Source organism: Barbatula barbatula (genome assembly GCF_947034865.1).
Source record: "Barbatula barbatula genome assembly, chromosome: 4".
Classification (NCBI taxonomy): Eukaryota; Metazoa; Chordata; class Actinopteri; order Cypriniformes; family Nemacheilidae; genus Barbatula; species Barbatula barbatula.
In genome coordinates, this window is record NC_136768.1 from 1,525,164 (window position 1) to 1,545,038 (window position 19,875).

The window sequence follows — 19,875 nt, forward strand, 5'->3', positions numbered from 1 at the left end:
GTTTTGAAGAAGTACTAATATCTGTTAAAAAGAGGGATAGTTCAGACAAAATAAATACTTCTGTCATCATTTGTTTGGCTCTTATTTCATTTAAAACTCCCATATGACTCTTTTTTTCTGTGCAAAACAAAAGAAGGATTTTTTTAGAAATGTCTCAGTGGCCTTGTGTTCATGTAATGGTAGTCAATGGGGTTCAATTGGTTTCCAACGTTCTTCAAAATATCTTCATCTTCATTTTTGGGTGAACTGTCCCTTTAAAACAGCGCTATTAATGCAAGTAATAGACTATCGCATTAACTGATACTAATAAAAGATTGATTCCTATTATTGTGTATCAGACAACACAGTGAATAATGTAAAGATGATGATTTCAGCTGGAAATTCGGATGTTTTGACTGGGTTAAACATTTCTGCTTTTGTCTCCTCTTTTGAACAATTTAGTTATTTTCAACATCTTTCCTCCAAGGCTTCTTCTCATGACAAAACCAAGAAACCATTTATTATCTCTTTTAATATTTGATGGTTCTGCTAAAGTGTGCCTTCATTGTCCTGGAACAGAAATCCAAACAGTAAGCGTGTATGATGCTGTGCTCTGATAATAGCTCTTACTCCTCCTCCTCCTCATGTATTAGATGAAAGAAAGTGAGCCTGTTATCTTCATGATTCACACTATGATTGAGAACTCGGCACCGAGGCCGCAGCTCTACCAGCAAGTAAGGGTTTGGAACACATGGTTATGCTCCTCCCCCTCGTGTCATGGGTCCGCCTCTTTGTTCCTCCATATGGAAGCTCCACCCCTCACACGCCCATCCCGTGACGGTCTCGTTTCCTGCACATCCCATTGGTCTTCGTCGTCGTTGTTGTTGTTTTTCGTTTTTGAGAGTGAATCTGGTGTTGGCATGGCTTGATTAAATCCAGCAGGCCGCTGGTGCTAATGTGTCGCTCATTAGCAATGACTTCATCCATCACGCCAGCATTCATGTGTTGATGGAGTTTCAGAGTGTGTGCTGTCCGCTGTGTGTTCTTTATAAAGAAACGTGTGTCGGCGTTGATTTGATACAGACGGATAAGGATTTCCGTACAATATTTGCTAGATAAGTGATTGTAGTCAGATTGGTATTTGTACTTGCCCATAAGATGTTGTTCTGGCGTCGTTTTAGCATTAAAAGCTTTTAGCATCATATTTGTATCAATCAGACATTTCTGCGCCCTTCTTATATAAACAGTATAACCTTTACAATGTTCTACTTTTGTGGTATTTGACTTGTTAATATGTGCAAGAATGAACTTTTATTAACTTCAGTCACTTTAGTAATACATTAGGAGTTTTGTTGCACATACACAATGATAAAAGACTTTTAATGTCTTTATTAACTTTAATTCAACGACACGTTTACAATAAAAGGGACTATTGACAGTTTATCAGGTTTTAAATTAGTAATAGTCGCTATTGTTTAGTTCAAAAGACTCCATCAGATTTTCCCATTTGCTTTCTCGAAACTGTTTGGATGCAGTTTGCATGTTATTGTGTATCGTCTGGTGACATTGTGTACAGCCGATCTGTGTATTTATATCATGTCAGTAGTTCTGTTCAGTTATGTAAACTGAAGTTCAAATGGAGTTTATTTCTATTATTGTTTGATAATAAATCACCTGTAAACAGCAATCAAAAGACAAATATGTCAATATATTTTCATCAATGTGATGCAATAATCACACAAACTGCTGTCTCAAGTGTTGTTGTAAGAGCTCAAGCTGATTCACATTGCTTGCTCCATCGCTTCATGTTCAAAACACACGTTTACGCTCAAAGCACTCTGTAGTCCTGCATATATAACACATATATAGTGTATACTATGAGGAGTGTATTATAATATATTCATGTAATGTCCTGTCATTCCAGCAGATGAGTCCCGAAGAGTTCAGAGAATCCTCCTACTCATACAGACCAGAGGAACTTGATATTGATGTATGTGTACCTTTATTTTCTCATATAACATTCTCGACCTGCACAAAATATGAAGAGATGTTGTTTTTATAGACGATAATCTTAACTTGATCGAGCAACTTATAGATTCATGAATAGAAATGTTACTTGGTGGAAATGAATTCGAACTGACATGCTATAAATGTTTAAATGGAAATCTGAAGGCGCAGCAGTGAGAAGAAGTTCATGTCTGTGAGATCAAAGCATTTTCAGCTGAAATATTGCTGTTCATTAGCCGCTATAGGCATGAACTGTTATTATAAAGTGTAAACACTATTGATCAGACTGTCTGCAGAAGCACAACTGTTTATGGCTATTGATTTTGACTTTTCCGTTGTTTCAGGCCAAGTTAAGTCGACTTTGTGAGCAGGACAAAGTCGTGAGAACTCAAGAAGAAAAATTACAGCAGCTCCATCGAGAAAAGGTACGTGATTGTGAGAGAGCATATGCAAGTGTGTTTGTTAGGCATGTGGTGAGTGTGTGCAGTGTTATTGTTGTGTTGCGGTGTGTGATGGTTCTGCTTGTGTTCGTGTATAGCACACACTGGAGACTGCTCTACTGTCAGCCAGTCAGGAGATCGAGATGAGCGCTGATAATCCATCGGCCATCCAGAGCGTCATTCAGCAGAGAGATGTGCTGCAGAGCGGACTGCTGAGCACGTGCAGAGAGGTGTCACGCGTCACCGCTGTACGTCGCACACACACACACAGGCCGTGATGAAGTGTTTGGTGGGCTCTCTCTAAAAGCTGTGATGTTCACAGGAACTGGAGCGCAGCTGCAGAGAGTTTGATCGACTGGAGGCTGACGTCGCCCTGGCTAAGAGTAACCTGCTGGAGCAACTAGAGGCTCTCGGGAGTCCACAGGTGATCATCCACCTCCCATATTCATCTGCTTACTACACACTACATGTTTTTAAGTCGTATGGAACGAAGAGAATCCCTCACACGAAAATATTTTGAACATTTGTGTCTGTGTGTTTAGACGGAGCCTCCCAGCCAAAAACACGTTCAGATCCAGAAGGAGCTGTGGAGAATCCAGGATGTGATGGAGGCGCTGAGCAAAAACAAACCCAAGAAAACAACAGAACCCAGTAGGAAAACTCTATCCAAAAAAAGATCGTGTTCAAAAGATATAGTGTATATTATCTGATTAAAAAACAAATTATTACATTTCTTTATAGGTTTTCCTGGAGCAAATCCTCTATCAAACCTGCATAAAAGTGAAGTGAGTGTCCTCATGTTTCTGAATGTTACACACTCGCACAATCTCAAACCCACAAAACAAACGCTCACCTGTATTCAGAGGTTACATCACACGATTCCTTATTATGAGGTTGGTTGTCGCCCATGGCAGCTGCCTTCACTTTGCCGTTGTCTTGCGATCTGTAGGAGTCAGACCTCGTGCCCCCCCGGCCTCCTCTCCCGTACTCTTATGAGGGGGGAGAGCGCCCGCCTCAGCCTCTCGTGCCCCGTACCACCCCTCACAGGCCTGAAGACCGCAAGGCCGCCCAGCGAAACGGTTCCCAAAGCGTAAGAGGCAGCTGTGTACCACCCTCACATCCCCGTCACCAGATTCATCCCCGACATTTTCATTTAACCTGATGTCGTTGCTTTATAAACTCTTCATTGGTTTCAAGTCTGTTTTTTGTTTGCATCCCAAAGTTGAATTTGTGTATTTAGTTTTGCTGACTGTTCTGTTATTGTAAGTGGAAAGTCTTTTTATCGCATAGCACCCAGTCCATCAACATCCCTGAGCTTTTCCTGTGAAACATTCAATATATGAAGACAAACAAACACATCATGTACCTCATTCTTTTCGGCCTTCCACTCATTTCCATTTTGACATTTAATTCATGGTCATGAACATCATATAATGTCAGCACTGATAACTAAGCACTGTTTGCAGTGTAAATGAAGTGTTAATCTCTACTATCTAGGGTCCAGATTACCGGCTGTATAAAAGTGAGCCCGAGCTGACCACGGTGGCAGAGGTGGACGAGAGTAACGGAGAAGACAAATCCGAACAGACTGTAGAGAAAGAGCCAGCCAGCTTTACCAAAGGTACCAAACATCAACACATCTGAACACAGACTCCTTAACCTGACCTGCCGTTGATTCTCTCTCTCTCATATCAGGTTTAGTTTATCCTGTCGGTGTCGTGAGCCCAAGAACCAAATCACCCATGCCTGAATCCTCCACTATTGCCTCTTACGTAACCTTGAGGAAGAGCAAGAAACCTGATCCCAGAACAGTACGTGCATAGCTGTAAAATCTTCCTACTGCTTTTTTCAGTCTGCAAGAACCAAATCAAATGTCTAAATGTGCTTTCAGTCTCAGCAGCAGCAGGACCGCCCCCGCAGCGCAGTCGACAACATTACCAGCGCACTAGAGGTCGGACGCACTCGCATGAGCGTCGAGGAACAAATGGAACGAATCAGACGACACCAGCAGGGGGCGCTGCGGGATAGAAGGAGGGAGGACGGCTCGCTGTCTCGTAGCCTCTCCTTCACTAGAGATAACCAATACTATACACTACAGGTACCTGCACCTGACAACATCCATCACACACTTCATCTGGGGTTCACTGGGTTGTTCCGGGTAGCCCAAAGCGCAATGAAATCCTGTTTGTTGGACATGTGTCATGTAGCTAGACTTAGAACATCAAGTATAATCTAATTGGCTGTGATTTTGTCTGATACGTGACCTGACTGCCGTACAATACAGCGTAAAATGCTCAGGTGAGCACAGGACATGAATAACTCGTGAATCTCACAGCGGTTCCACCGAATTTGTGGCCCCGTGACGTGGAGCTGAATAACTTGGTTTCTTGAAAAGCCGCATCCGTCACAGCTACTCAGCGGGGCTCTTCCGCCCATAAGGCCGCTCTGCCATTAGAGGTTTGTGTCAGACGTAGCTGTAATTCAAAGGAACAGTGAGTGATGAGTCAGCAGGCGGCTCGTGCTCCTCATTATTCCCCACAGCAGTGTTACTGGCCGACCACTCTTCAGAAATGAGCATCTGTCAGTGTCTTGAGCGGAGACCAAAGTGCTTTAATGAGACGTTTGTTTTTGCAGACGCGTAAGAAGAGCCCGTCGCTCTCGCCGGACGAACCGGACGACCGCAGAGATGTGTCACCAACAGAACACCAGCCACTCACAAAACCGGCCGACCCTGAGGAAAACCGCACGACTGCTAAAGACACACAACCGAAGAAGGTCAAACCAGAGATTAAGGTACAAACACACAACACATGAACATAACATGACCTAAACATTCTTATTTCTGATCATCGTCTTCTCTGTTTATACAGAAGAAACCAGACATCTTCCGGACAAACTCGATCAAAGAGTCTTTACTCAAGAGCCCAAGTCCTAAACCCATGCTGAACGAGGAGGAAACAGGACCTAAACGCCCATCACCGGTGGAGAACCAAAGGACTCTGGCCGCTCAGAACAGGTACAGCTCGTCCCAACATCAGTGATGTCAGTGTTGATGTGTGTACAAGCTCATCCTGTGCTGTGTGTCTCAGTTTACAGAAGGCCGTCATGGTACGTGTGGGCACAGAGGAAGATGAAGATGAAGAGGAGGAGAAATCTGCCAGTCGGGAGCAGGACGTCTTTAATGAGATGACCAATAGCAAACACAGCACGCTGATGACAGGTGAGCGAGCTGAACGTCCCGGCTCTCTTTAAACCTCGTCTGTCGTCCTGTGTAACACTAACATCAAACTAAACTGTGTGTGTTGTGAGGCTGACAGTTGTTTATAAATCAAGAATATTTACAAAAACGTTTTTTACGTCTTTACGAAGAAAGTATGAGGATTTGTCGAAGGCGATCTTTGTAAAAATGAAGCTCTATTGTTCTATTTATGTGCAATTCATGAAAACTAGTCATTAACAACGGGAAGATTTGCATCCATTTTATTCGTTTATTTCTTAGAGAAGGTCTGATTGTTATTATATTTATTACACTATCAACAGTCATCTATTACTCATCACCCCGTCTGGGTTCATTTCGTGATAATGACCTTCCGATGACTGAACATGAACTGAAGTCTCATTTGGCTCTTACCGAATGTTGATTTCAGTTGAATGCGTCTCTGTGTTTGACTAACAGCTTGTTTGTGTCACGCGTGCCGTGTTTGATTTGCAGTGAACAGTCTGTCAACTCCGCCCCAATCTCCAAGCTCCTCCTCCTCTCCCCCGCCCCCATCCTCTCCCCCTCAGCTGACGGACGGATCTCACTTCATGTGCGTGTGAGAGGAGATGTGGAAGAGTAAGATGACTTCAAGCACACACAAACTACACTTTACTGCATTTAACAGAAGCGAATGAACTATACATACAGTATATATCAACCGAGAACACAAACTATATCAGATTTGAAATAGTTGTTTGTTAATTTGGTATCGACCTGTCTGCGCATCCCTTTATGTTCATGTCAGTAGATGGAGGTAGCGAAGTGAACCCTTTACAAAATCCATCTGGGCATTTGATAGCAGCTTGCAGAAGTTTTCTGAGGAGTTTGGCACCAGTGCACTGGGATTTTACAGCATCATAAAAAGAAGTGAGCGAGTGAATGCCGTAATCGGCCTCTTCTCTGGGGAAACATAAGGGTTCGCACAAATGAAGCAGTAATTTGCTTCCCAACCAGGATTCATTAGCATCACAGTGTACCAGCAAGCATGAAGCTTCAGTAATTATCAATGTCATTAAGAGCCATTCTTGATAGTGAAAGTTCCAGATGAGGAGGAGCGTCTCATATATATATTTATATATATACCGCAGCCAGCTCTGCCAAACACACATGAACATTCACAGAACACACACATCTTTGACTGAAGATATACATGTCTGGCTTTAAACATGGATGATGTGCAAAAAAGCAACATGTTATAGCTCTGCCGTATATACAGTGTGATATGTACTGTATGAAAGTGCAAATGTATATTTGGAAACATGCCGGTATTTCTTTTTTTCCCACCAGCCCTTCACTGTCATCAGTAAACCGCAGTATGTGACCGGACGTCATGGCAGACAGGAAGTACCGCCCACTCCTGCATCGGCTGACCAATACCGACGTAACATCCAAGCCTTAGTTCACCACAATCCAGTTTGCAACCACAATCCAAGGAAAAACCCCACAGCTATACTGACAATTATTTATATTCCTATTACGGCTTTGTTTTTATGATGCATATTTTAGATCACAGAGTTTTATTCTGTTTGATGAGTTTAGTGTGAACGTGGGAGTTAAAGGTGCTGAACCCTCATAAGTGTACATTATGGCAGCCAGATGCTTCAACAGATAAACATTTTATTCGAACAATATAAGGGTTGTGTTCATTGTTAGCTTGTTTTATATCACTTTTAATCGATGGCTCCCAGTTGTACCCATTGTTGGTGGATGCGATTATAAGTACTCATATGTTTTGCACTGTAACTCCCATTGATTCTTTTTTACTAGGTTGATATCAAACGATTTGTGTATAAACGATGTACAAGAGAAAATTTCACTAAGGTGCCACAGTACTGCTGCCGACGGACGGGATTTGTAAATGATTTGTATGGATATATAGTCTGCAATAGCCTCCACACTGTTTTCCGACACACTCATGAATGTTCCAGCTTACGTTTTATTTTTCTATGGCTGAGATATATTTAAATAGAGAGATGAGTAAGAGTATTACAGTTTTAAAGACGAGTATTACAGAGATTCGCTTTAGTTTGCGCTCGGGCGCTTTTTAAGCGTCAAAACCTAGAGGAGAATAGCACACGTGTGGTATAGGTTTTACAGTTCAAAAACAGCAATAAGCAGGGTTTTGGTGTTTAACTTTGATGTATAAACTGTACAATTCATGGTGTATATAGTGTACATCATACAATGAGCAGAGCAGAGAACCATAAGAGGTTATGTTTAAGAGTCAATATGCAAAATGTTCATATTTCATCTGTTTTATATCATGTGAAATAAATGTTGTTCTTACATATAATGCGGTTTGGACTTTCTCTTGTCTAGAGCTCTTCCTGTGATTCATCTGATGGATATTAACGGGTTTCTTTTTAGTCTGGTGGAGGACAACATTTGCATTTATTCATTTAGCAGACGCTTTTATTCAATGGACAACAGTACAGTAGTAGACAAATATAACCATTTGAAAATGCTATAATATGTGGGAAAGATTCCCACTTATCTCCTGTCTACCAAAGTGTAAGAAACACTTAGATTTTATTCTCGTTTACGGATACTCATTTCATTTTTGTACTTGACGAGATGTATTTCTGGTACTATAATCTTCCTTATTACGTATGTAGTATGACAAAATGCAATTTAAAATCAATTGCCCTATTCTAAAACAATAAATCTAGCTCAAATCAATAGCTAAATAAAAAGGTGAACACTTTTGTTGGTTTACTTATTTTGCCAACCAACTTGAAGGAAAATATGAATGGTCGGTTTCATTTCTACATCCCCTCTCATCTTCTCATTGGTGCTTGCTGGGAAGTTGATCATCATATCTACCAAATAAGAAAAGAAAAAATCATGAGAATTGTTTTACTTTAATAACACTAATGAAAACGTATTGTCTTTTGCTTGGAGGCGCACTAGGGCTGTGCAACTTTTAATCATCTTATTATATTGTCTTCATGCAATGCCATAAATTGCATTATATTTTATGCAAATCACTTTAGATCACAAGTTCTGCTCATTGAATGCAATGCGTATTTGATGCTGGGGTGCCCCCTGCAGGTCACGTGTTGAAGTATATATACATTTAAACTCTATTTTTTTATTTTTATATGTTTAGTAATCGATTCTGTGGAGTTTAAATTTACATGTAAATCACGAGCTCTTCAAAATGAATGACAATGAAACGACCCCAACATCTCCGTGTGTATAAACAGGAAACTGGTGCCATCTGGTGGTGTTTTCTCGAAAGTGCAAAATGGTTTATCTGACTCATTTACGGGTTTCATTCTAGATTCATATGATAAAGTTTTATCACTGGAAATCCCCAACACACGAGAAAGGCTTCAATTAAACGTGTTTTACTCGATAATGAAACTGGAAAATGTGCGCCGGTAAAAGAAATGCTTTTAAAAAGCACACGCGCCGCAAAATCTTTACATTTTCCCTTAGTGAAATGCAACTAAATGAAAATAACACGTGGGTTTAACTTCTAAAACAGCATTCGTGTTTCCTCTGCTTTATCTTCTACATGTTTTAATCGCAGCGAGCACGTGGACGCCTTCATAATAAGCGCTGACGTCACGCTCGCTCCTCCCCGCGCGTCCCCGATCAACCTCCAGTTCCACGATCAGTTCGGTCGGTAAAAGTCTCCGGTTTTTCAGCCGCTCGCCGCCGCTTAAACTCGGCCGAACCCGATGGCTTCGACGACCCCCGACGGCTCCGGGCAAGAGTCGCCGAACCCGAGCGAACAAAACGGCGACGGGAGCGAAACGGGCCTGCGCGCCGCCGACGACCAGGAACCGGCCGTTAAGATGGACGCGGACGCAGCGGAGACGCACGAGAAGTCGAACGGAGAACAAAGGCCGGATGAAGCCACGAGGGGAGACGAGGGCGAAACCGAACCGGAAGCGGAGAAGGAGCAGCAGAAGAGCCCCGGTAGTGCGGACGGGACCGGGGAGCCGCTTAAGAGAGAACAAAGAGAGGAGGAGAGCGCGTCCTCGCCGGCGGAGAAGAACGCTAACGGCGGCGCGATGAAGAGACGCGCGAGTCTGGAGTTGAGCTCGTCCTCGGATGGAGAGCCGCTCAGCCGCATGGACTCTGAGGACAGGTGCGTGTCAAGAGCTTCATACGCGCGATGTAAACTGCTGCAGGGTAACAGAAGGATCCTCGGACAGCAGTTAACAACGTGACTATAACGTTTAGAAATACAGTGTAACCGGGGGGGGGGGGGCGTTATGGTGGTCGGGGGGCCCTAGGCTGCCCCCCTTTCACGCTTTAGTTCGGAACGGGGCACGGTTCGCATAAAAATAGCCAATGTGAAAGCTGTCACGCAAACTCTGCCGTGCTGCGCATGCGCTTTAGCCGATTACAATGTATTCTCTACAATGAAACGCATGTATGGGATGGAAGCGTTGGTTATTTACCTTGGATTATGGGCCTTGTCAATGGAAGTGAATATGATGTTTCCAGATTTATAAAGCTCTTAAAAAGGGAACATACAGTTACAGCGGTGTAACACCGATACGACAGAAACGCATTTAAACACATTATAATTCAACATTTTGTCCACTGGATGTGGCACGACGCGACAAACCCACTTAACTTTTCCATAAAACTTCTAAAACCGCATTTGTGTTTCCATTTGAAACGTTTCCTTATCTTTATCTTCTATATGTTTTAATTGCAGTGGACACCTTCATACACATTATAATTCAACATTTTGTCCACACTGGATGCGGCACGACGCAACAAACCCACAGTTGTCATGACACGTCACGCCTGTCACGTCAGGTGTAAGACCAAGTGTTGTTTTATTCACTCGATGCTATTATCTGCACAGCATATTGACCCGTGTTCTGACTATCACATTTACATTAAGGCATTTGGCAGACGCTTTTGTCCAAAGCGACTTGCGTTGCGTTATCATATACATGTATACATGGGTGTCTGCGAACCCACAACCTTCCATTGTTAACGCAATGCTCAATCGTGTCGTGCACGTTTGTGATGCCGATGAATGCAAACGCACCATCAAGCTGAGACGCCAAACCAGCGCTGCGAGGGGCGTCGGGAACCACCGCACTCGGCTACACTCATTGAGACGGCAAATACTAGTGTTTGCTCTACATTCATGTTTGAGCAATAGCAAACACCAGGGGAGCGCAAGTTCCAGTTTTATACAAATATAGGCTACGTGAAATATGAACGGCCCCTAATAACCCAAACCACTGCGCATTACATAAACTGTGTATAAAACAAAGCCTGTGTATTATGCGTGTCGTTGTGGAATAACCCCTAAACAGGTGGGGTCCCTAGGCTGCTGTCACCACTTCTTGTTGCCTTTTAAACGTTAAAAAAAATCCCTTTATTTGTTTGAAGTGGGTTTTCTATGCGGAGATCTTTGTCATTCTCGACACTTATTTTGCGGTGCAGTCATAATGTCGTAGTGTTTCTGTTGCATTGTGATCATGTCTATGGCTTTTCTGTTAGTCTGAATGTGTGAAGATGAACCGGTGTTTTTACAAGCGAGACTCTTCGCAAATGTGAAATCTGTCACATGTTTTTAGGCACCGTGAAAGGAATTTCCAAACAATGCATCAGGTCGGCCCAAGGGTGTAGGCAGAGGTTTGTGTGAGAATTTGTACTTGATGCCGGACACGTGATGCATTCATTGTGTAAATGCTCTTGAATTGGGTCCTGCTGTTCCGACAGCTGGAGGGCTTGAATGTAAAGCTTGTTCCACACACGACAACTGCACATCACCTCTGCAGAGTTGAGACGGAGATCGTTTGTAAAACTTTGTTTATATTCTGAGTATTTAAATTTTGGGGCTTTTGGTGCTTGGAGATTTGAGATGGTGTTTAGTTCAGCTCATCGTACATATGATGTGTGACTGCTGCATGTGCAGAGGTCATGACCTCTGTACTGTCACTTAACACGCTCATCTGAGCATATAAACCTGAGACGAACGCAGATGTTTATCACATGTCAGGCGTGCTTGGCATTTTCCATTCATTCTCGTTCACGGATAAATATAGGCTACAAAAAAGTAAGTAAAATGGAGACGGCAGTAGGGCTGTCAACTTTAGTCGTTTAGTCGACTAATCGGTCGATGCCGTCTTGGTCGACTGACATTCTCATTGGTCGACCAGTTGCCTATTTTTTTTAGCCTATGTTTCATCCCCAACTTTAAATACTTTAATTTCGGCTATTTAAAAAAAATCACTTAATTTTCAAAGAATTGTATTATTATTATAGTTGTATGTATTATTGATGTCTTTTCGTTGTTGTTTTATAAATGTTCTATGACGATTGTTTAATAAATGTTCAATCAAAATGCAAAACATCGCGTCTTTTTTTTTTTTTTTTTTAGTCGACTGATCGCTGCGCAGGACAGGACTTTGGTCGACCAAGCATTTCTTTGGTTGACTACAGCCCTAGACGGCAGTTTCATTTGATCAATCATTAGTATTCTGCCACAAATCACACATCCACAGCGACACCCTGACAGCGTACCGTACAGGTATTCAACTGTAAAAGACATCTTACACCTCATAAGTCAGTCAGTCTTGCAATAAGTGTGTACTTATGGGATTACCCAGAATCCTTTGCTCCAGCACATCCAGGGAATTTTGTCTGTTGTGCGCAGTCAAGTCTGAAAAGAACCAACAGATGGAATCTCCTCATACTGTGTGTGTGTGTGTGTGTGTGTGTATCCCCCTCTTCCCCCCCCCCCAGGGGGCTATTAAGTCTCATTCAGTTCATGGTGGTTTCCTGCGGTCCTTTCTCCTCTGCATGGCACAGCTGTAGCGTCTGCTCTGAAGCACAATGTTATAGTGTTCGTGTGCCACTGCACTCATTTACTCTTCTCACGGGCTCAGGGTTGTAAAGAGTCTGTTTCTAAATAATAAATAAAAGGGAAAGAATTAAATTGTTTGTGTCAACAAATTTTCTCAAAAGAACTTCACTTATAAAACTTTCAGCCTTTCCATGCACGTGTTCTATAGAGACCCGTTACACAATCAATTTCCTGTCGATACAATCTTTAGAATACAGGGTTACATATATACAGTATAATATTAGGAGTATGGGAACATGTTTGGACTGTGTGTTTAATATAATCTTGTGTGTTTGTTTCAGTATTAGCAGTACTTTGATGGATATGGAGAGCATCGCGTCCAGCGGACGATCTACTCCGGCCATGATGAACGGTCACGGCGGAGCCTCTTCATCCTCCGTTAAGGGCTCATCTTACCCGTGCTGCTGGGACCAATGTCACATGCTGTTCAACACCAGTCCAGACCTGGCGGAACACATCCGTGGGGTCCATGTCGATGGCCAGCATGGAGGGGTCAGTGTGTGGGATATCAAAGCAAGGGCTGTTTATGTTAAGGCTGCATTTACTATGCAAATAAGCTCACTTTTTAAACTAAGTGTTTACAAACATTGACACTAGCAGTCTGATAGACATTAATGGAACATGCATTCCACTAGAAAACAATTGTTTTTAAATGGTAGGTGTCGCTTGTTTGTAGCGTTTGTTGACGTTCAAACATTTGTAAGTGTGATACGTAGATGATGTTTAATTCTATCTTTGTCGCTCTCCTGCAGGTGTTTGTGTGCCTTTGGAAAGGTTGTAAGGTGTATAACAGACCATCCACCAGTCAGAGCTGGCTTCAGAGACACATGCTGTCCCACAGCGGAGACAAGCCATTCAAGGTTACATCTATTCCTCACACACAGAGAGTATTCAGAATATGTTTTCACATTATGATAATGTTTGATCTCGTTCTTATTTTGTTTTGTGGTGAGACCCGGTTCTGAACTTCTCATGCAAGTACAATACTGCTACACACTGGGTGTTTTGTTTAAGTCGTGTCACGGTTTTCACAGGACTCCATCTGTAATTATATCTCCAGGTGAGCTGTTTTTATTTACTGTAATAGCTGATGTCTGTTTCTGTGCAGTGTGTGGTGGGCGGCTGCAATGCCACCTTCGCCTCACAGGGAGGGCTGGCGCGCCACGTCCCGACCCACTTCAGCTCCCAGAACTCCTCCAAACTCTCCAGTCAAGCCAAAGTGAAGGAAGAGTCGCCTTCCAAAGCGAGCATAAACAAACGGAGGAAACTCAAGTACAAGCGCAGACGCTCCTTACGTACGTATCATCAGACACTTTGAGTCTTCTTAAAAAAACAAACAAACCATACTTAAGCCTTTTTTAAAGTGAACCAGAGTTGTTAGATCTCTGGTGGTGTCCTGAATTTGTTGAAGTGATCATATAAAAGCCAGCAGTGTTTCATTAAAACTCCTGCTGCTCTTTAACAGCAGTCTGTGTCTTTCCTCCAGCGCGGCCTCATGACTTCTTTGATGCGCAGACCATGGATGCCATCCGTCATCGTGCCATCTGTCTCAATCTAGCGACTCACATCGAGAGTCAGGGCAAGGGCCACAGCGTTGTGTTTCACAGCACGGTGAGCGACTGCAGTTCACCTCCCTCACACTAGAGCGCAGTGTACACATGCTGCACAAAAGTGGTGTTCACATCTGTCGGTAGTCTGCCGTTCAGGAGTATGTGTACTGTATACTGAAAAAATCCTTTGCTAAGATAAACATCACTATTACTATTGATTTCACATGGTAGCAGAAATGAAGCATCAGATGTTTGATGCCGTTCTTGACCTATAAATAAGATCCGATACGTGTGATGAAACAGGTGATCGCCAGGCGAAAGGAGGATTCTGGGAAGGTGAAAGTGCTGCTTCATTGGACGCCGGAGGACATGTGAGTAGAGGAAAGGAGATGCGCTCACCTGAAAGCCCTGACCCAAATATCAGGCGTCTGAGTGTGATTCAGAGGTTACCTGAGGGGGCAGTGTTAGTCATTGATGCTTTACACACACCTGCTTCTCTCTGTGCTCACAGATTCACTGTTCTGGGGTCATTTAAGTCCCAATAACTGTTTGTAGGTTTATTAATATGACCCTGTCCTGGTGCGTCCGGTGTCTTTCTGTACTGAGAGCTGTGTTCAGAACACTAGCGTGCTGCATACCGCCTGCTTTTTTATTCATCGCGAGAGGGGAAGGTTGAGTCTGGTGTCGTGGTATGCAGTGCCACCTGAGCGTTGATGTTCAGGTCAGTTCGTGGCCGAGCTCTCGTTGGTTAACATCCATGTTAGTGTCCGATCTGACGGAGGGGCCTGCGGGCTGCGTGTTACCCCCCACCAGCTCCATTTCGTGTGCCCGGCAAACCTGCCTTGATGTTCGTCCTTTCCTAAATCCCTTCTAATGGATATCCTCTCCCTCTCAACGTTTCCATGGCAATGACGGGTGTGACCTTTGAACGTGTCGCTGATGCTGTTCTCCCTAGATTCACATGAATGTATACGAGCTGATTTAAAGTTGATCATTTACATGTGAACTTAACTCTCGTTCTGAGAGTTGACTATGTAGTGAAACTGCGGCTAATACTTTGAGAAAATTGATTTATTTTAATTGAATATCTTTTTTAAGATTTAGATGAGAGATTAGAGTTGTGATGATCGATGCACTTTTGTAAGCCTGTAGACTTCCACACAAGATTCTAGGCGTGAGCTGCTATTCTGACGCAGGCATCAATCTGAACCAGGGGAATGTTTGTCAGCTCAGCGATAACACCGCACAAGTTGCTTTCCCAGGAGGCCGTGTTTAAAATGTATTTCTGGGTCATCACAACAAGCCGGAGCCAAACAAGTTGCCTCCACGGAATAACGTCAGAAGAAAAGAGAAAACCACCTCATTTTTAATCATCTTGTTGTGGAATGTGTGTTGGGGGAGTGGGGAGGAGAATTAAAAGCGTCATGCTTGTGTGGGAATGGGAATGTTTATTTATTATGCACATACACCGTGCATACATACAGCAAGCTGCTCTACTTTAAAAAGAAAGGTCAGTGTGTTAGTCCCGAAATGAAATATTCAACATATCTTTTGTTGTGATTTGCGCAGACTTCCAGACGCTTGGGTTGGCGAGAGCGACCGTGCACAGCTGAAGACCAAAGTGGTCCATCTTTCTCAGCTTCCTCAGGACACAGCCGAACTCCTGGACCCCAACATCTCCAGGTGACACTCCGAACCACTCTGTTAGCATCACAAATTTAATCCGTAACACGAGGAATAAAGAATCAGTCCTTCCTCTCATCACCAAGGGCATGTGTTTTGAAGTTCCCAACAGGAAGACTTACTTTGAATTTTTCCAGCAGATGGAGCCAGTGTCGCTGCGGCTAACGTCAGTGTTTTCTGATCTACTGTGATGTGCTGTGGAGACCTCAGGGGGATGTGGGTGGGAGATCAAAAACCTTCCATAAGACGATGTTAATTTATCAAAGCCGAGCGCCAGTAAATCACCTTTGACCTTCTACTGCGGACCTTCTCCTCCCCAGGACATTATGACATAATACATCATTTTTTCGGTGTATTAGAATTCATTAGGAATTTCTTAATTTCTTTCATTGGAGTGGACTTTTTTTTTTAGGCAAAATTAATATTGTTGAAAATGGAAACGTGTTTGTATTCATACACATTAATGACAGCATGGAACCCTACAAAGTGAGACTTATAAAGGCGTGCGGACAGATGCCCTGGTTCTCCTGGGTCTGAAGCATGTGTGCTGCGTGTTTATGCTACAAATATTCAATTGGAAATGGCAGTCGTTCCCTTTGTGTGTGTGTGTTCCGTACTAAAGCAGGATCTGCTTGTTTTCAGGATGTATTTCTAGAAGACGGGTGGGAGGGCCCACATCTGTCAGTGGCAGTGCCCGCTGACTTACCCAAACCGATGTGGACGTGCCGATCTTTTGAGACTGAAGATTTTTTCCTCCTTTTTTCTTTTTAATGCTCAAAGTCTGCAAAAGCATGCAGTGAAAGTTTAATGTGTTTTCATCGCTTGAAGAGGAAAAAGAAAAGATTGTGAATCCTGTCTGTGCTGGACTTTTAACTGTCTAGGAAGATTGTTTTCAAATGTGTTGTGCATCACGGTTGAATCAGTTAAATTTCATTGCTTGCGTCCTGAACTCTTCTGACAAGCTCTTATGAATCCTGTTTTTTCGGTTTTGGTCAGAAAGTGCCCGTGTAAATATTCCTGGAGATTTGTAATATATTTTTGTACTGCAAAATTTTACTGTTCTGTAGATAGAAATAATATGCCAAGTTGACAGATGATGTAATTGTACAGAATGTGATAGCTGAATAGTTTGGTTGATGTAAATGCTTCCATACACATTGTTTTAGTTTAGGTTTTGCGTGTTTTTATTTAGTTTGACGGTTAATACGGAGTGATTTGAACACGTTGCTGCTCCACTCACTGATGGCGATGGTGGAAAGCTGTTGTTTACAGTGTGCACTGTTTGTGTGTTATCTTTCTTAAAGCTTTACACAAGCCAAGGAGTGTATAGACATCTCGACGTAATGGTGCTAAAGCTAACACTAGCGTTTAGTCTAATGCACATAGGACAATTCTTAGACCAACAATGATGGTGCTTTTTAGATCATATAACAAGACCCTGTTCCTCATAGATTATACTTCTGTCTTTGTAGTAAAGCGGAAATATCCTGAAAAAAGTCGTGTTTGTTTGATTCTATGTATAAACACCAATTGCATTGTTTAGCCGGTTGCTAACGGATTTGTAGTAATTTCTTGTTCCAGCATATATAAAGCTTCTGTTTTTCACACAGCAGGACTCTTGTTTATTAGGTATGAGGAGGCCGGGGGCATCTGGGAGTTATTTAAGTGCAAGCATTGGCACTGGGGGCATCTGCCAGGGCCCTTAGGTCAGTGTCAGATGAGTACGACTGCTGTTTTAGGTGACACCTGACCATTGTTTGATTTCATAACAAAATAATTCATGTTTCTGTTGACTGTCACGCTCAGTTTGGGCTTTACAATGTGGAAATTAGTATATTTAAAAGGAAGCTTTCTTCAGCGTTTCGTACTGTGGGTTTGTGATGCATTTTGCATCAACTACAAATGAGAAGTCCCAATCATGGGTGGAATTTGTAATGCACCTGAAGGGTATATGTTTGACTTTACAAATGCATTTTTACTACATACCCCTTAGGAACATGCCAGTCTTAATGACAACAAATACACAACATCTGCTGTCTATCATGGCAGCTACAATAAGATTGTTCTTGTGAAACCTTCTGAACCGACACCCTGCCTGTAACCTGCCCAATCATCCAGAGATGTGAATTAGCTCCAAAATGTTCTTACAAGAAATCAATTGCCGTTTTACCAACTTTGCATCCAAAATAGCTTTCCATATAGTATGCACAGGTCACCATGAGAAACGAGTATTTATTATGAGTCATTTTCAGAAGAAGGTTCAAATATTTACTCTACATGTATACAAAAAATGATTCCTGTCCCATGAGAAAACAGGAGCAGAGCCTCAAAGTTTATGCATTACAAATAAAACGTTTTCAAAGTATTTATGCGGTCACATTGTGCTTGTTTAACAACGTCTGAGTAAAGTATTTTTGTGTTTCACGTCATACAAGTGATCGAAAATATGAGTCACGTGACTCATGTAGTTTATAATGAAGTTATTTCAGACAGGACAGAAGTTATGATAGTTATTCATAATGACCTGGCTACACGTCTTTAAGTTACTGTAATTTGGTATCAAATTCCACACAAAACGCTGCAACTGCCTGTCTAGAGCGGTTACCTCAGCGGTTCTGTAGACCTGAGATCACAAACATCACCAGCTGGCTTTGGTTTGATGATTTGATGGTATTAAACAAAAACACTAACACGTGTGATGTCTGTGGATGAAGTGCTTTAATTTCAAGCGAACTAGTCAAAGAAAGTAATGTAAGTTTATTTTAATTCAGTGTAATGAAATCATTGGTATAACATTAGACCGTATGTCTCTCTTTTACTATAGATGTATTGAAACATTCTGTTTGCTCCATTTGAAAGATTTCCATCAATAACCCAATCTACCCAATTCACATCCGCTTATGTACAAAGCTATTGAAATGTGTTTACAATATTGGTCTGTTAGAGGTATATTCAAAACTTACGTTAATATGCTTAATAATAAATTATTATTGTAATTATGTTCAAGTAACCGTGTATGGCTTTGCTAAATGTGATGTATGACAAGCGTCAGATTCATTTCCCATTCATATGTGTGTGGCAGAAATTAACCAGGATATTTTTTCCATCCGATTGCTCACACAGATCCAGTTTCAACACAATATGGCAGCGTTTAGATGCGCATCTTCCAAGTCCTGAAACATCAGACTCCTTTGTTTTCGTGCTGTTATGCCATTACCGCAGTTATGCACTCTCTCCAGGCCTTTGAAGAGAAGGTAAGCATGTGACCTAGATCCGTTTGTACCGCAGCTGAAACCGTATTTAACTCGAGCTCTGATTCTTCATCTCAGTTATGGGTCCATTTTCATTCTTTTCCCTCGGATAGGTCCCTCGACGTCCCGCCTGCGCCCTGCGTGCTTCACATGACTGGCGTGGTTATGTGGGTATTTAAGCTCTTGGAAGGAACGAAAAGAGAAATATAATATCCGATATCTAGTGGATGCGAAAAGGAGTACTTTGGGTAAAACCCTTCACGTTGTTGAAGAGGCTCTCTAGTTCTTATAGGGAGTGCAGTGCATAGAGAGCTGTCTTCAAAGTTGTCATAATCCCTGCTGATTGTAGGACAGTGGTGCCATCATTGACAAAACATCATTTTACCACTCAGGTGATTGGCTATAAAACCTGCAATATGGAGAATAACAGTCAATTTTTGAGAGGTTATACACCACCTTTGAGATAAATGGTATTGCTAACTGATAGTTTTGTTAACAGGTTTTTTCCTGAGCTCATTGCTGCTGTGCATTATGGGATTTTTCATACCAACTCTGTCTTCGAAATCTTCGTAGACAGCGTGGTTTTGTATAAGAAAAGTGCGAAGGATGCAAATGAATGATGTCTAGCTAAAAAAAACGTTTCGACAACTTAAATTGACTGTTTTCTGTACATCTAAGTTGTCATCGACTGGATGCTTGAAATTGGTTTGTTCTTGGGTCACAGATAGAAAATGTGAACTTGCTTGTGAAACCCAGTTTTCCATGTAAAATCATCCTAAGTAATGTAAACAACATCCTGTGAGATCTTTAATATTGACTGAAATCATAGTGAATCATACTTTCCTGTGGATTGAAT

At 42.2% G+C, this 19,875-nt stretch overlaps 2 protein-coding genes across 29 annotated transcripts in view; both read left to right on the forward strand.

Annotated features, from left to right (window-relative positions):
* The window catches only part of plekha5 (pleckstrin homology domain containing, family A member 5), an 82,475-nt gene extending 74,499 nt beyond the window's left edge, over positions 1–7,976 (forward strand). For 7 of the 16 annotated variants that reach the window (XM_079454634.1, XM_079454625.1, XM_079454636.1 and 4 more), the window contains 14 exons: positions 1,904–1,969; positions 2,331–2,411; positions 2,525–2,674; positions 2,749–2,850; positions 2,969–3,077; positions 3,168–3,211; positions 3,924–4,047; positions 4,122–4,237; positions 4,318–4,524; positions 5,061–5,219; positions 5,297–5,442; positions 5,516–5,646; positions 6,139–6,261; positions 6,973–7,976. In XM_079454634.1, the coding sequence (XP_079310760.1) occupies positions 1,904–1,969; positions 2,331–2,411; positions 2,525–2,674; positions 2,749–2,850; positions 2,969–3,077; positions 3,168–3,211; positions 3,924–4,047; positions 4,122–4,237; positions 4,318–4,524; positions 5,061–5,219; positions 5,297–5,442; positions 5,516–5,646; positions 6,139–6,245 (1,542 nt within the window). In that variant the 3' untranslated portion in view covers positions 6,246–6,261; positions 6,973–7,976. Of the gene's footprint in view, positions 1–632; positions 714–1,903; positions 1,970–2,330; positions 2,412–2,524; positions 2,675–2,748; positions 2,851–2,968; positions 3,078–3,167; positions 3,212–3,375; positions 3,517–3,923; positions 4,048–4,121; positions 4,238–4,317; positions 4,525–5,060; positions 5,220–5,296; positions 5,443–5,515; positions 5,647–6,138; positions 6,262–6,430; positions 6,553–6,972 lie in introns of all 16 variants that reach the window. The other 9 variants (XM_079454635.1, XM_079454626.1, XM_079454627.1 and 6 more) reach the window with 3 other exon arrangements.
* Positions 7,977–9,196: 1,220 nt separating this feature from the next.
* aebp2 (AE binding protein 2) lies at positions 9,197–18,132 on the forward strand. Of its 13 annotated transcripts, none has more exons than XR_013786535.1 (9): positions 9,224–9,784; positions 12,817–13,027; positions 13,288–13,395; positions 13,644–13,830; positions 14,022–14,146; positions 14,389–14,456; positions 15,655–15,768; positions 15,909–15,984; positions 16,411–17,378. XR_013786535.1 is itself a non-coding variant. In XM_079454726.1 (8 exons), exons 1-8 carry the CDS (start codon positions 9,372–9,374, stop codon positions 16,421–16,423), a joined length of 1,239 nt encoding a protein of 412 aa, XP_079310852.1. In that variant the 5' UTR covers positions 9,197–9,371; the 3' UTR covers positions 16,424–17,378. The 13 variants fall into 13 exon arrangements, 6 of the variants coding, with proteins under 6 accessions (XP_079310852.1, XP_079310855.1, XP_079310851.1 ...); XR_013786536.1 differs by having other exon boundaries at positions 14,001–14,146; positions 15,909–16,044; positions 16,411–17,377; XR_013786537.1 differs by having other exon boundaries at positions 14,001–14,146; positions 15,906–15,984; positions 16,411–17,376.
* Positions 18,133–19,875: the final 1,743 nt, after the last annotated feature.

Bases quoted from the DNA above. Each gene is read 5' to 3' on its own strand.
- aebp2 (XM_079454724.1), top strand. From the start codon at position 9,372: ATGGCTTCGACGACCCCCGACGGCTCCGGGCAAGAGTCGCCGAACCCG. The intron at 13,028-13,287 runs GTCAGTGTGTGG...GCTCTCCTGCAG, and splicing joins TCGATGGCCAGCATGGAGGG to GTGTTTGTGTGCCTTTGGAA. The intron at 13,831-14,000 runs GTACGTATCATC...GCTCTTTAACAG, and splicing joins CAAGCGCAGACGCTCCTTAC to CAGTCTGTGTCTTTCCTCCA.